The sequence below is a fragment of the Carettochelys insculpta genome, chromosome 2 (assembly GCF_033958435.1).
Source record: "Carettochelys insculpta isolate YL-2023 chromosome 2, ASM3395843v1, whole genome shotgun sequence".
NCBI lineage: Eukaryota > Metazoa > Chordata > Testudines > Carettochelyidae > Carettochelys > Carettochelys insculpta.
The window spans coordinates 113542839-113560003 of NC_134138.1; the positions used below are offsets into that span (position 1 = coordinate 113542839).

General features: G+C 43.5%; 1 protein-coding gene across 1 annotated transcript in view; it reads left to right on the forward strand.

The window, feature by feature from the left end:
* The first annotated feature begins 7488 nt into the window (after positions 1-7488).
* The window catches only part of CTDP1 (CTD phosphatase subunit 1), a 189663-nt gene continuing 179986 nt past the window's right edge, over positions 7489-17165 (forward strand). Inside the window, exon 1 of the mRNA XM_074987564.1 lies at positions 7489-8064. Coding sequence (XP_074843665.1) covers positions 7760-8064 — 305 coding nt within the window. The 5' untranslated portion in view covers positions 7489-7759. The remainder of the gene's footprint in view (positions 8065-17165) is intronic.

Here is a 17165-nt window from a genome sequence, read left to right on the forward strand (position 1 = left end):
TACGTTACTCATTATAACATATAGAAAAAGAAAGACATGGAAAACCCTGATTGTTTGGACAGCTACATAAAACCCTAATATTGCTAAAAAGAAGTTGTCAGAAATGAGATTAGTTACTCCCCCTTTCCTCTAAAAGAAGACCAGTTTCCAATTAGGCCAAATTTGGGCAAAGGGCACATCCCTGACAGAAAGGCCACACTCCTGCCAAATTTCAAGTTCCTGCTCAAAAGCAGCCGGTGAGGCTGGGTACAAAAGCACTTGAAAGAGAAGGAAATAGAATTTTCACAATGGGCAAAACAACATATTTTACTTTTTCTCATTTTTAGAAATGGCGGAGCATTTTTGGCTGAAATATGCAATACAAAAATAGTCTCAGGAAGATGCCCAATGTGGAAACTTCCAGCCTGCATAAAGTTCAGCAAAATTATAAGTAACTGAAAACAGTCTTATAATGGGAAGTGTTGGGCAACCCTAACACAGTAGATCCCTATTTATCCGATCTTCCGTTATCCATCTATCCGTATTAACTGAACAAGGAAGCAGTGCGTGGGCAGTCAGCCTTAGGTAGTGGGGCTGACTGACTGAGTCCCATCACCTGGATTTGACAGCCCAAGTACTCCACATTATCCTAATTATCTGAATTTTTGATTATCCTATCTGGCACCATTCCACTCTAGTTAGTGAAGCTATCAGCCTGTATATAATTCAGAGTTCTGTGTATATCTATTTTATTTATATTTTCCTTATTTTAAAGAGAATTTTTAATACTTGTGAAAAGGCAGCAGTGGACTAACGCTTTCATAGATTATCCAGAAAATAGGTACAAGCAGCAGCAAAAGCTTTCTCATGTAACAGGCCTCACTTTCACCTGATGACACATCCTTTGTGTGTGAGATAGGGTAATTCAGTACACGGTCTTTGGGCCTTTCTGCTAAAACCACAAAATAGGTGCTACTAAATCTCAAATCTAGTGTTGTGGCTTTTGTGATGTGACCTGACGGTTTTGACAACATAATAATTTCCTGTAGACTGAACAGCCATGAGATGGTAATGCCTCTCAGATACTACTGTCCTGGGTGAAATTGGAATCAAAATTCACAGCCTCTTGCCCTGAGTCTCTGGTACAATGAAGTAGCTTTGCAGAACTCCATTTGTACAAACCTGTCCTGAAATTATCGACAGGATATGCTGGATATTAGGTAGCTCCCAGCTCATGTTTCCTTGATCTATGTGCTGTCACAGGCCTCACTAAGGCTAGATCTACATTTTGAACTAAGGGTGTCATTCCAGGGTGCCTAGACATGCTAGCACACAAAAAGAGTTGTGTAGTTGTGGCACATCCTAAGTACATAACCACAGAAATCATGTGGGCTTGTTTTTGAAGGCACTTCCTGCTGCTTGTACTGCCACAGCTACACGAAGGCTACAGTTACACTACAGCGATCTGTCGACAGAAGTCACTGTGGGAAGAGATCTCCCAACAAAACTTTCGTTGACAGAGTGTGGCCACACACAAAAGCCAATCGAAAGAGCCCTCTGCACTGTTGACAGAGAGCCGGACTGCCCCACTGCTCTCTTGACAAAACAGGCACCTGGAAGCACAGTGGACAGGGCTGCCCATTGTTCTGGATGCCTGTCTGTCGAGAGAAGCCACCCTCCACCCTCAACCCCGCCTCGCCAGAATCCACACAATTTTTTTTTGACAGAATCTAAGACAAACTGTCAACAAAATGATTTTTTGTTGGCAAAACTTGCTAGTGTAAACATAGCCTAAGTGTTTTTCCCATGCTAGCTTGATGAGAGGTAGTGCCAGTATGTCCATGTGTGCTAGAGGTCACACTCCAAACTCCCAAGTGTAGACATTAGCCTGAGTATGACAGGTATGCTAGCTACCTTCTGTTTAGACTGAATGCTGGAAAAATTAGATGCTCCTTTGTTTAGATGAGACTGAACCAAATGCTGGAACAAAGGTATAAATGGAAGAGCAGTGTGTGTCAGAAACAAACCCAAAGCAGGCAGACAGCAGCAGCAAACTATGAGACAGCAAAAGAAACCCATATAACGTGGCCCTACGAGAAAACAGGAGAGGGATTTTAGAGCAGTGAGCTGGCTGGAAAAGCAGGTTTGGAACTGTGAGAAAGGTAATGAATCTTACCTGTCGCCATTGTTCAGGTAAACAGGAATTTAAGTACACCTTGTAAATAAACAGGATGGCATCAAAGAAATAGCTGGCTCCATCATCAATTTTGCCCCCCAAAGGAAACAACTTGGAAGGCTCTGAACATTGGCTAAGTGGTTGGGCCAAAAAGTTGAAACCAAGCCTAGCCATTGGAGGATTTCACAAGAATAAAGGAGTCATTCAGTGGTGGAGTAATTGTGGGGACTCCTGAGTCTGTGCTATAAAGAGGGCGGCTGGCAGTTTTTATGCCCTGCCAACCTCTGGGCACTGAGCCAGTGTTTGGGACAATCAAACAGTTTAGACTAGTTTTCTGAATTGGCCTAATTCTTACCAATTCCAGGGAGTGGATTCACTTCTGTCTCGAGTCACCAGTTCTACTAGGCTCTTCAGGGGACAGAGGGGAAGGGCAGAAACACAGCTCTGATGTGGCCTGCAGTTGGGAGGAAAGGCATATGCTTTCACAGAGTGGCAGAGTTCCTGCTTGAGCATGCATTTTAGGAGAGCTTTTAAGTGTAACCCCAGAGGCACTGAGACCATATAATAGGGAGAGTGAAGTCTCTGCTCTACAGGGTTTGGCTGAGAGACAACTGGTCTTTAGCTCACGTGGTAGAGCACGAGGCTTTAGCCCCTCAGGTTGCAGGCTCAGTCCCTCCTGCTGATAATGTGGGTCTGTTGGCCTTACATAGGAGGATAGCCAGGATATATGCAGGGACTCTTCATCTACAAAGGGCCCTTCATCCCTCCCTTTGGTGTTAACCATAGATTTGTTACTACAGTGTAACCCACGAGGTGGTGATACTGGCCCTCCAGAATACTTTACCAGCCAGAATTCCTCCTGGGTCTTCTCATATAGCATGACCCCACTATTCGACTCTTTAGGCCAGTCCCTTTATACAAGTCAAGGATAAGGGGACATATATGTACATAAGAGCTTTCCTGGGCTTTCAGTTTTATTTCTATTACTTAGAATGGAGTGACTATAAATGAAAAAGGCTGCTCTGTTCTCTGATTTTAAGTACTTTGGAAGTGTATGGGAAAAGAGCCCATGTTACCATAAAATAGATCTTGAAAGACTTGTTCAAAATGTGAGCCTGGCTTGTGCATCATGACCTCTAGACCAGTCAATTTGCTATATCATTTGAATACCATATTGCTGATTGATAGAAACTAACATGTTTTTATGTCTCTTATTCCAATCAGTTGTGATCCAGAATCATATGTTTTGACAGTGAACACAAACACAGATGTGTCCAATACTTGAAACAGGAAGTGAACATTTCCATTGCTTTATTGTTAATTATGGAAAGCAGTCTGAGCAATAGCAGAAAAACATTCAAATGAAGAGCAAGGTGTTCCACACAGAGGCTGTTTCTACAGTAAACTCTTTCATATCCAGCAGCCCTGGGATCAGGAGGTTGCCAATATTCAAATATTCTGGATAATAGAGAGGTATACCACGCTATGCCAACACTAAAGGAAAACAAGATTAGATATTAAGAAACAAACAAAAATGTGTTCAGAGAACTTTATTTACTGCCATCAGTAATACTGTGCACTATAAACTTATACTGTATTTGCTATATTTATTTGCATTTATTTTTACTATACTGTACTTACGGAAAATGTAACTAACATTTACTTACGGTTAAAATGCTGGTTATTGGAGAGCTCTGGATAATAGAATGCGGGATATGAAAGAGTTGCTGTATATACAAATGTGTATTTGCTTTGGTATTCTTAAGTAAAGATAATAAATTATGAGAAAAAACTTTGTTTTAGCAAACCTGTGCAATGAAATCCCTGTTTGCCATGACCATTTGGCTATTTTGATTTCATCTGACTTTTCAAAAGTTCTTTTATATTCAATTTGCACCTCACTTATACTGATGTTAAGGGTCAGAGTGGAAATGATTTAGTTGGTACAGTACTTCAAAGGCAATGAGATTTACACATATGCTTAAAGTTAAGTACCTAATTGAGGAACCAGGCATTGTGAAAGAGAATAATTTTATGAATCATGCACTCTGGACTGAAATGCTGCTCTGCCCCAACTCTACCAAAGGCTTTTGGTGTGACCTTTGTTTCCAACTGAATTTTCAGAAATGACCACTAATTATTGGTACATAATTTTTTGGATGTCCAGCTTGAGTCACATTGGGTGTGAAATTCAAAACTGAGCATGCAAAGCATTAGGGAACACTTTTGATTATTTTAATTGTAATCTCTGAGTGCCTCTGTCACCCAAAGTTAATTAAACATCTCTGTCTGGCAGGTGTGCTGTGAGAAATGCCATGGAGCACTCTGCCACTTCTCCACGTGTGGCTCTGAGGGAGTGTAAGGCGAGGGAGCGCCAAGGACTAACTGCTCTAAGCCCTGAACCTCCAACCTTGGCCCCACCCCTTCTGGGGCGGGGAGCCTGTCCCCCCTCCCACCTTGGCCTGCAGTAGCTCCGGTGCTGCTGAATTTGCTACCTAACACATGTGACAGCAGTGGAACTACTTGAACTTTCTACCCAACAACATGAAGAGATAAGCAAAATCAACACAAATGACAATTCGCACCCATAAGAGGGAGCTTCAACTTCAATTTACAACGGCCTAAGCTGTCTCAGAGGGGTAGCTGTGTTAGTCTATCTTCACAAAGCAAGGCAAGCAGTTTCTGTACACCTTAAAGACTAACAATTTTATTTATTAGGTAATGAGCTGTCATGGGAAAGACCCACTTCTTCAGATTCTCACTATAACTGCTTGCTTTGTTTTGCAATGGCCTAAGCAGTGCAACATCTTGTATAACAGGATGTAGAATACAAGAGACAAAAAGGATGAGGTACTGTATATTACTGAACCAACTTCTATCAGTGAAAGAGACAAGCTTTTGGGCTATATGAAGCTCCTGTGTAAAATCAGAAGCATGTCTTTTTACCTGTGGAAGTTGGTTCAAAAAGCAATTCAACCAGTTTGGCCTAAGATGTATAATAGAACCAGGGAGCATATTGAGTCAGAAATTAAGGCAATAGTCTGTGCTGCAGCCTTGTATGTATTAAAAAAAAAAAAGTCTGTTACTGAAAAGACAGGTATTTCTGGACCTTATGGACAGAACCAGAAACCCTTTGAAATCACAGAACAGTTCCAGGTAGCCACTTCATTCTCAGGGCATGTCATCACTACCTGCCAGAGCTACAGGCCTCGATTGATCTAGCAAGGGGTCAAAATTTATCGCATCCAGTATCGATGTGCTAAATCGACTGCAGAGTGCTCTGCTGTTGACCAGAATGAGAAGCGCCAGTCATGTTGATGGGAGAGTGTCAGATGTAGACTTACTGCAACAGGAGCAATGTGTGCAAGGGGCACGAGGAGTCCCATTTCTACCAAGTGATATGGGCAGGAGGAACAAGGGACTGGACAGAAGCTGGTGGAAGGAATGCAGGGGGTGGGTTATTCACAAAGCTGAAGTTGCACAACTTAGACGGATGGCCTATTGTAGTGCTGACTAAGCCTTACTTAATAAAATTATACTGAAAAACAGCAACTGGTATCAAGGCCCCAGGGCTTGTCTACACTTAAAATGCCCAGCACCAGAACAGGGGCACTTGTAAACACTACCTCCAGTGCTATCCTAGGGTAGTAACCTACTTTCACCAGAGCTGGGTGCCAGGTTGTGGTTTGAGCACTGACCTGCTATATCTCGGGTTGTGAGCTCAATCCTTAAGGAGGCCATTTAGGGGTCTAGGGCAAACAGATATGGGGGGGGGAAGCTGTCAGGGATAGGGCTTGGTCCTGCCATGAGGGTAGGGAACTGGACTCAATGACTTCCCAAGGTCCCTTCCAGTTCTATGAGATGTGTATCTCCATGTATTTCAAAGGTCAATGGGAGAATTCGTCTGTCCATAAAGTGCTACATAGGGATTTAGCTCAGCTTAACAGCCCTCTGCAGGAGTTGGATGGGGACGGGGGAAAATGAGTTAAATTTTTTTACGGATACTGTCCTATTGCAACCCAACTCCCTGCCAGCTCATTGAATAGCTCCCTGCTGGCTTCTGCCAGGGTTATGCTCCGGGATGCACCCACTTACTTTCACATCTGTATGGCTGTTTCATGCTGCTGACAGGTGGGTTCTAACTGTACTTTGTGTGGCCAAAATCCAGCAAGGGCACTGGAACAATTTTGATAGTGGGGATGCTGAGAGCTCTTGCACCTAACTGTATCAGAGGGGTAGCCGAGTTCGTCTGTAGCTTCAAAAACAACAAGAACATACTGCAGAACTGCAATTCCTTTGCAAATTTGCCACCATCAACCAAAGACTGAACAGAAACTGGGAGTGGTTGGCCAATTAAAGTAGTTTCTCTGCTCTTGATGTTCACAACTCCACATTAACTGCTGATAAAGGGCCACTTCCTCCTGACTGAACAGACCTCGTCAACTCTGACCCTCCCCTTGATTGAGATCCCTTCTTTTCATAAGCCCATACATTTAAACCCTCCTCTGGAACCCCCACTCGTGCATCTCACAAAGTGAGTCTTTGTTCACAAAAGCTTTTGCTCCAAAATATATGTTAGTCTATAAGGTGCCACAGGACAACTGATAGACTTAACAGGTATTTTGGAGCATGAGTTTTCATAGGCAAAGACCTGCTCTGTGAGACGTGGTCTCATGGATCTGGTGAAGTGGGTCTTTGCCCACAAAAGCTTATGCTCCAAAATATCTGTTAGTCTGTAAGGTGCCACAGGACTTCTTGTTGTTTTTGAAGATACAGACTAACCCGGCTACCTCTGGAGGACTTGTTGCTTTTGAACCTAACTGGAAACCCTGTAGATAATGGAGCCTACTTCAAGCACAGGGGTGCTACAGCCCCAGCACCCTTAGCTCCAGTACCTATGCTGAGTGACAGGCTGACAGGCAAAGAGGTACTTCGGGTCGCTGCAGAGCGCAGCATGCAGCACGCCTTTCCCGCTCACCATTCCTTGCAGGCGTTGCTCAGACACCTCCCAGCTGGTTTAGTGCCGTGATGCGCGGGGGGTAGCTTTGGCGCAATGCATGCTGGGAGGTGTAGTTGCTGAGGTCAATATGGCGCTTTGCATGCCGGGAAGAGTACGTCTGCGTCGCGTTGCAGGAGGGGCTTGTGGAGGGGGGGGGGCATCTGTGCGCACGCGCAGGCCAGGGTGCAGAGCCGTCTGCTGGCAGCACGCGCTCGTTGTTAAGCGCTGACTGTGAGATCAGCACGTAGTGCCGGAAGTGTGGGCCCGAGAGGGCGTGGCCTTCACGTTCCTTCCCTGAAGCGGGAAGAGGCAATGTGCGTGAGACTTTCCCTCGCGGTCTCCGAGAAGCGAGTTCAGCCGTACTGTCCCTTTAAGCCTGGACGGGCGTGTGCGTAGGGTGTCCTGCGCGTGCGCATTGGGGCCGTGACCTCGCGCCCAGTCGGCGCCACTCGTGACTGTTTAGTTTTTTTTTTTTTTTTTTAAGGGGGGGAGCGAAAATAACAGCTCAGCGTTCGAGCCTATTATTGAGCTAGTGGCGCGAGTGTTGCCATAGCGACCTTCCCATCGGCGGCCCAGGGCCGGGACAAGCCGCCGCGGCCGGAGCCATGGAGGAGACGGAAGCAGCAGGGGCCGCCCAGGGCCCCGGGACGGCAGTGACCGAGATCCGGGTGCCGGGCCCGCGGGCACTGCGGCTTCTGGAGTGGAAGGTGTCAGCGGGAGCGGCGGTGAAGATCGGCTCGCTGCTGGCGCTGTGCGCGCCTCTCCCGCCGCCCGGCCGGGCCGCCACGCCCCCGGCCCAGGGCCCCGGCGCCCGGCCCCCGCGAGTTGCCGCCGAGCGCCGAGTGAAGGCGGAGCGGCCCGGTGTGGTGCGCGAGCTGTGCGCGCGGCCGGGACAGGTCATCGCGCCCGGGTAAGGGGGGGGGGCGCGGCTGCCCTACTGCGCCACGGGCCGCGCGAGGCGGGGGTGTAGCCGGAGCATCGCCCCGGCCCCGCTGAGCCCCGCCTCGAACGTCCCTGCCGGGCTGCAGCCCTCGCGGCGCGGGCAGCGCTTTGGCGAGACTGTGCCTTGTAAGCGGCGGGCGGGGCTGTGGGAGCCGCGGGGTCTCTCGAACACCTGCGTGTCTCCGCCTCCCTGCTCTCGTGTGTGCTTCAACTTCGTGCCAGCCGCCAGAGCCGCGGGGTAGCGGCGCAAAAGCGATGTCGCAGGGTGGAGGGCGGTGGAAGTTGTTCTGCTGAAGTTCTGGCTTCTGCGATCTCCTTTTTCTGTTTGCTGTGTGTGCGCGGTGTGCGTTGAGCGCCTCTGCCAGTGGGTAAAACACCACAGTCATCCCCACTTACAGTTGGTATATACAAGATTTTTTTCCCAGCAGAAAAGTTTCGCTGTCCTCAGTGATGTAGGTAGGTCGGTCATCCTGAGTTGCGGGGGAACAGTAGCCTAGTGTATGATTCTGGACATGCTTATACTGAGGAGAATGTAAAGGTGAGCAATAGAAATCAAGGTACATACAAAATCTTTTTATTGGAATTATTATTTAATGGGATTTTCTAAAAATCAATCCAATAAAATTTCTCATTTAAAATAACAGTATGAGTAAACTTCATCACAAATATGCCACGCATACTCTTCTGTTCAGCCTAACTACTAATTGGCTTCTTGAAAGTTCTGGGCTTTCAATTTCTGTTTTTGAGCAAACTAACATACAAAGAAACTTACAAGCTGAATAGGATATTTCTATACTTTTCAAGGTTATTTTTGGGCAAAACTACTTCATTATTTGTGAGCTGCTCAGATTCGAAGGAGATGAGTGTGACAGAAAAGCGGAATGAAGATTTATGTTGGTGCATGTCTAGTAGAATAAGGGATAACATGGTCCAGTGGCTAGAGGCTGAAGATAAAATAAACACGCCTTCTGCATATACTCTAGACCAGTGTTTCTTAAACGTTTAGACACCACAGAACGCAAAATGATATTTTTATGTGGAACCTCTATGAAAATTTTCTTTAAAACATTGTTTTTGGACCAGAAACCCCAAACAACAATGCAGAAAGCAAAACTAAATTAATTTAATCAGGTATCACAGCAACAAGAAAGTAACATTGAATCTGACTTAACAGAAAATATATACCATCCCTGTATGATGTCAAAAAGTGTCAGACTCTCACAGCACACATTTGAGCTGTTCAGTGAATCACCAGTGTTCAGTGGAACATGGTTTAAGAAACACTGCTCTAGAACTCACCTGAAATAAACTGTTGTATATGGATTATCATTTAATATTAATATAGTAAAGCTTTTAACACAGAACTGTACAAATAGATACATGCAGTTTTTACCGTATTCTTGAAGCCCTAGTTTCCTCTTTGCTTTGTATGTTGCTGGGCGAAGATCAAATAGTGAAGAAATCTGATTTTCTCTTTAACATAAGAAAGGTTGTAGTTTAATCTGGAGGTGAATTTTTCTGTAATAGAATTTACAACAGCATAATTGGCATAAGTACTAAAATATTTGTAAACTATATCAATACATTTCAGTGATTAGTTGTCAACATTGAGAGACATTAAATGACATATTTTCATTGCTTAACGACATTCATATCATGTTGACTGCCTTTTAACGTATTAAAAAAAGTTAAGTTGCTTTTCTTTGCATTCTTCGCTGTGAATAGCACGTTTCAGCTCTCTGGGTTAAATTGAGCTAATTGCTTGCTACCCTACACTTCAAACAGACCTTTCTAAACAGGAAGCCATTGAAACCTTCAGCTTCCTTTGTTTTATGAGTTTATTTTCTTTTATTGCCATTCTTTTGATATTTAGGGAGATGCAGCCAGGCCTAAACTTTCTCTATTGAAAATCAGCAGTGTTTATCTATAGAACCTCTATGTAACTTTACTTTGTATCTTTTCTAAGATCCAAGAATCTGGTATCAAAGCCTATAGGAACAAGTTGTTTTTATCAGTTAATATTATATAAAAGCCCCCCCCCCCACTATGTTCTTTTTCTCATCGACAACACTTTCTTTTAGCAATTTTTATTCTTGTGGTAGAACTGAGCAGGAGTGAATGGGGTGAATAGAACTACAGGTTTCTACAAATGCTGCTTCACTACATGGCAAGTTTATTTTTAAAACATTTTTATGTTTTGTCAATACTAATTTGGAACAAGCATGCACCAGAGGTGTCTGCTGAAGTTGTTCAAGGGCTTTATGATGGAAAGGTTACAGAGCATATGAGAACTAAAAGATGACATGATAAATTGGTATGTAGATGATGCAAGAGAGATGCAATTCTGTACCTTAATCAAAAACATCATCTGCATTATAGTTGTCTTTTTTTTTTATTTCTAAGTCATAGTTATGTTAATACATACTTAGGCTTATGTCACTTGAGCCAACATATTTTTGGAGCACGTCACATAAATTAAAACTAGTTGTGTGGGTTTATGTTAATTTCCAGTAAGCATAAACATTTTATGTTAGGGTATGCATAAAATTAGGTGTGCACACTTTGTGTGCTGGACTCAGAGTTATCCTCTTGATTGGAATTAACAGATGTTTGTTATCCCCTTCAGAAAAGAAATACTGTACACTGATTGTTATTGATTCAGTGTTGCCTTGTAAGTAGTGCTTTGTGGTCTGATATTGGTTAGGGACAAACTGTCATCTGGTGTTTGCAATATTCAGCTAGTACGTTTGTCTGCAGGTTGCTGTTTCATAGGCTGTGGCCACACTGTCCCTTCCTTTTGGAGGGGGCACGGTAATGAGGCACTTTTGCAGATGCTAATGAGATGCTGCCATGAATATGCAGTGCCTCTGAAGCATAATGGCAGCTGCATGTGCTTCAAAAGTGCCGCTTTTGAAACGCATGCAGCCCATGTAGCTGGAGACCTTTTGAAATGACCCCCTGATTTGAAAAGCCTGTTTTTCCCATTTGGTTTTGGGAAGAAGGGGCTTTTGAAATCCAGGGGTCGTTTCTAAAGGCCCCCGCCGACATGGGTGGTATGTGTTTCAGAAGTGGCACTTTCAAAGCACGCGCGGCCGCCATTATGCTACTGAGGTGCTGCATATTCATGGCATCATCTCATTAGCATCTGCTGAAGTTCCTCATTACCATGCCCCCCGGAAAGGAAGGGATAGTGTGCCCACAGCCTTAGTGTTTTATGGATAACTAAAAAAAATTGACAGTCTGTAGCTGAGAAGGTGCATGGTCTAGTGCAGGTGTCTGCAATTTGCGGCTCCTGAGCCTCATGCGGCTCCTTAACGACTTTTTTAGTGGCTCTCGATGCTATAATTGCAACGTTTGAAAAGAACAAAAACCACTCTGGATTTTTTTCGATAAATGTTGAACATCTAAATACCTCAAAATGAGCCCAACTCATAGCTAAATAGCAAATGATATATGATCTTGAAACATTGGATAACTCTCCCCTCTTATATGTGCAGTGCATTGTGGGATAAGATACTGTATGTATCTGTATTTTAATTGTGTTGCTAATCAAATCATCAAATTTTGAAAGGGAAAAGGAAGCTTGCAGCATTGTGCTGCGGAGGGCAACTGGATTTTTAAGAGAGAATTTGAAATTAAAAATGAAATTGGCATATTTAAAGTCAGTTTTGGAAACTTGGGCACACCCATGATAAGCAATTGTCTGTCTAATTAAAATCCTGCCAGACTGTAGTGTTTGCCAGTTGAGAGAGTTCTGGATTAGATAGGATCAATCTGTAGTCTGGAATTGGGTTAAAGAGCTTGTTTCCTACTCTGTCACAGACTGGAAAATGTGATAATAGCAGTTCCCTGCATCATAGGAATTTTGTAAGGATAAATATTAAAAATTGTAAGTCGTTGAGATTCTACAGTTATGGAAGCCGTATTAGTACCTACGTAGAAAAATTGCATGTTTATACACTAATCTCTTGAAGAGTTGGAAGGATTTGCTGGCTTTTCAGATGAGTGAAGTTGGCTGAGATTTGGATTCAGTTGTCTTTTGTTAAAAACTCTCTGTGTGTGTGTGTGTGTGTGTGTGTGTGTGTGTGGTGGGGGGAAGGTATTTGTTTCTGAACGTACTTATGGAAAGAATAAGGTTTGCATTTTAAGGTTTGCATTTAAAACCACTGCAGGGAAATGTTCTTTCTAACCTAAACAACTAACAAGTTAGATTGACTGACTGTTCTGTTACTGTCCAGGTTCAGAAGACTACAAACTTTATCTATTTACATTTTTTTTAAAGAATTATTTCCTTTTTAATAATTTACACTTCTCTTTAAGTCAGGCAAATAACAAAATAACAGTATTTTTAACATAAATGTCTATTTAAGCAAGGCATATTGGGGTCTTGAGAGGTAGGCAATTTCTTAACACCAAGTTATGATTAATATATTACATGGAGGTGATGGTGTACCTGAAAATGTAAAAACTGTGCCAGAAAGATGAAGCCGCTTAGGACTGTAAGTGGTAGGCATGGCAATAGCAGTTGTGTGTTGACATCAGAGAACTCTTAGCAACTTCCAAGGCAGAAACGATGAAGAAAATGCTAAAAATTGGTGGCGTGCACTCTGTGTATTGTTAGGAAATACTTTGCTGGTTTTTGTTTTGTTTAGTGTTTTGTCTTCTTTTTTAAATAAAAAAGCAAATTTACTTAATGCCAGCTGTTCCCCCAGAAATTAATGTTAAAAGGGCTGCTGGTATTTCTAGGTATTGTACTAGAATATTGCTTTATGTATATTAAAAAGACAGAATTTAATGTGAAGCTGGTTTTCTATCTCCCTATCTTGCTAACTACAAAGTCAACTTATTGCTGCCTCACTAAATTCACAAACATCTACTGTTGCAGCAGTGTAGCATGGGAAGCGATCTCACACTTCCCTAAGCCCTGTAGCATTCTGGGTATTTTTTGTTGGTGCAGTATGGAGGGAAACAAGACCCCACAAGTGGTTTTGGGTATATGATGTCCTCTTCCCACATTGCATTGCCCTCATTCTCCTCTCGTGGAAAGCAAATGGCCATTTTTTCAGAATGAAAAAAGGAAAAGTAGGGCATCCCAGGTGAAGGTGTAGTGTGCCTGCCAGAGGACTATCTTACTGCCCTGGGATCACCCAGGTGACTATGCCATTTCAGCTGGCACTCCAGCCACTCTGTCCACCCACTTTGAAATCAGAAACATCCTCCCTGAAAATATGCAGGAATAGATGACTGCTCAAGGAAAGATTAGGATAGTAAAGTTGAGGAAAGAGCAAACCATAACAAGTAAAGCCAACTCCCTTAGGCAGGGGAAAGAAGGCAATTTGTGCTGCAGGAGTTTTGGGTTCCCTCTTCACTACACAGACATGTCCAACAGGGCTCATGGAGCCTGCCAAATTTCCACATTCCAGAGTGACTCTCTGCCCTGGGATCATCCAAATGTCTATTATCTCAACTGGCCCTCCAGCCTCTTCTGTCCCATGCCTTAAAAACACCCATGCTTCTGAAAATATTGCAGCTTGTGATACCTACCATGCCCCACATTGTATGGGGGGTGTCATGGGGTGGGTGGGGAAATTGGTTGAAGGGCCTGTTGACATGGTCCCTTCAGTGTGTTGCTCTGGTGGGGGTGGGGGCAGCCCTGAATTGCTTATGACTGTGGAGGCTGCCCCCTATATTTTTTAAGGGGTGTCATGGGATGTAGGATATCACAAGTTGTGATCTTTTACCTGTCAGAAACCAGCCCCTGAAATCATTGCCACAGGGGAAGACTTTCCCACTGATGATAGTCAGCCACTGAAAATCTTTGCCACCTTTAGAGCCCTCACTACATGCAAGCTAAGACATGGCGCTGTCTGGCATTGGCTGCACTGAACCTCAGGCACGTGCTTTTATTGGCTTGAGGGCTAGGCATGTGATGTGTTTGGGTGTGGGATAGACCCCCCCACTGCATGGCATCTGTGTGGGGCCGGGGATGAGGAGGCTGCCCCTGTGCATATGTGAACTGTAGAAAATAAGCTTTTTTTTTTTTTTGACTACTTTATAAAAGCATGAACCCCACAGCCTAGCCACCATGTGGTACAATGTGTGGCAGGGGCTGGTACCGGCACAGAAAAAGAAATCTCTGCTTCGCCTGCTGTATCATGTGCAGGGAAGAAGCCACAACCCTGTGTTGGGGCTATTTTTAATGGGTAGATGCACTCACTGCACTGATGATAACAAAAGAAGTTTCTCTGCTTCTCATACAAACATGACCCCCACAGTGTACCTGCTACAGGCTGAATTCAAATTTGCGGGCTTCCTGTTACCTAATTCCTGCGCATCTGGAGAGCAGAGGATATGGAAGTGGCCAGAGTGGGCAACCATTGAGCATTGTGAGGTACACATGGGACACCTCTGGAGGCTAATAAAATTCATTTAAAGATGTGGTGTTTCCACACGAACCTTAATTCAAACTTTTAAATTTAAACTTGACACTACATAGACTCGTTTTCCATGGTTTTATATTGAACTTTGTGCTCCCTAAAATCAACCTAACAATATTTACAGTAACATTGTAAAATGGAGCTAACTGCCTTAAAATTGACTTTATCCTGTAGTATAGACATAGCCTCAGTCTTCCACCTGTTACATGAGACATGGACACTTGCTTGTCGGACATGTCTTGAAGGGCTGAACCTAGCAGCCATAGATATGAAAGATGGTGGTGACCTTCTAAGAGGTATTGCTGGGGTAAGAAACCAAGCTCACACTTGTGACTGGAATTTGTAAAAGTTGTTGGGATATTCGGCTGTCAGTGGGGTATCTTTCATGTTCTACCATCCATGATGAATAGATCCATACTGGCTTACTGCTGCTGCTTAGCAGTCCCAGATTGAAATTAATTTGAAACTTGTTAGTTAAGCAGCTGCTAATCAGATTCGAGATCATACCAGTGAATTCTAGTCTCTTTTCACTCTCATGCGGCTTTGTAAGCAATGTGCAGGGTGCAACAGAGTTCAGGCATTCCCAAGCTCTGCACCCTATCCGCAGCCAGGAATGACTCTCACTCAGCAGCTGCAATAGGAGGTTGACTAGGCAACAGGGATATAGTGTGGTACGGACTTGCCAGTACGGCAAGTGGAAGTTGTCAGTCCAACCCATGTTGCAGTGGAAGAGTCCCCCAGAAGGAACCTCAAGCCTGGGGAATCCAGCCTGTTCTGTTCCTCTCCCACCCTCAGACTAACTCTCTCCCTAAAATGCCTGAGCTTCTAATTTAAAAAAAAAAAAGGCAGCCAGGGTCAACCCCTCTCTTTATCTAGTTGTCCTGGGATTCCATACCCTGTGAGAGCTACTCTTGTGCCCCCGACCCCCCTCCCATCACACCGGGGCATTGGAGATTCATCTGTCTGCACATGTCCGAGTTAGAGCACTGCTTGCTTTCATATTTGGAATTTTTTTTTTCCAACCATAAAAGCTGTAAGTGCAAACTTAGTTTCTGCAGTTACTTCTACTTTTGGGACATATCAATGAAAAATTATAACTTTCATGAATGAGTAGGTTGTCCGAAGGGCCAGTGTGTTAAAACCATGGTGCATGCGTAAAATACATTTTTACTCGCTCAATAAAGACAAGACTTGACAAATGAAAATGGATTTCTACTGTACCATGACGTACAGACTTACTGAGATATTTTTCTTTTCTATCAAGTTTCTGCTTCAGAATATGAAGGTGAAAGTTGTTTTTAAAAGTCACACAGTTTTATATAATAGCGAACTTCTGGGTGACTCTTCTTTTGATACTCTCTTAAACTAAACATACTAGATGAACAGTGCACCATTCAAAGACAAATGCATATCAGTGCTGAATTGCCATGAAAAGAAGAAATAGAAATATGAAGCACTTAAAAATGGGAAAGCTGTAGGAACAGACAATATTGATAGTCATGGAACAAAAAGCTGATAAAACACATACTATCAGAGCATTAGAAGGTTACAAGAAGAGGTACCAGATAACAGATTAAAGGCAATAACTTCATTAATTTTGAAAGCCAATCCTGCTGATGCATATAATTATAGAAGTGACAATATTGTGAAAAATAATGTGAGTAATTGTCAACAAATTAAAGCCGGTATGGAACAAATAGGTGAGGAACAGTGTGGCTTCAGATTAGGCTCAAATTGGATTAATCGGATACTTACATTTTGACTGAGCATGGGGGAAAAATGAGAATATAGATTACAAGTAGGTTTTCATTGGCTTCAGGATGGCATTTAATTTGATTTGGAGGGAAACATCATGGAAAATAGTAAAATCCTACATGTTTCAAATAAGAAATTGCAATTATGAAAGAAGCCATGCCTGAAGACTCCTTTAGTGCTCGAAAATAAGCAGGAGGTTCAGTTCAAGTTATGGTGTAAGGCAAGGGAGCATAGGATCACTGTCATTTTTCATCAGCGTCTTAAGCTAGCAATTTTAGCAATATTAGAGGGGTTGTAAGACATCATATCTGATGATCTAGCTTTGGTATTCCTGCACACGAGCTACATATAACTATTTGGTGGGTTAAGTGGTGGCTGATTGGCTTGAACAATAAATATATTATCAGAATAGTGTGGTCAGTTCACCATAGCGGCTACCGCTTCAGAACTGGTCGAAAGCCAGTCTAGAGCAGTGGTTCCCAAACTTTTTGGCATCACACCCCCCTTTTTGATTTTTGAGAAACCCTCGTGCCCCCGCCACCTCTTCTTTACCATCATCCAATCCCCTTTTAACAAAAAATTCAATTCATAATTTAAAGTAAACATGAAAACTTAATATGAGAACGTTATTTGAAATTAAGTACAAATAGTTTTTCTTGGCCCCTTGTAGGTGTCTGGTGCAGCCCTAGCATGCCAGCTGCCCTCCCGCCTGAGCCCCGTGCTGCTAGAGGCACCTGTCCAAGCTGACCAAGCCTCTCACTGCCAGGGCCAGCCACCCCACTCTCTCACCTCCTCCTCCTTTCCCTCCCCTCCCCAATGCACACTCATTCCCCTTTGCAAGAGGCAGCTAGCTCCATATGGGTCTTTGCTAGCTGCC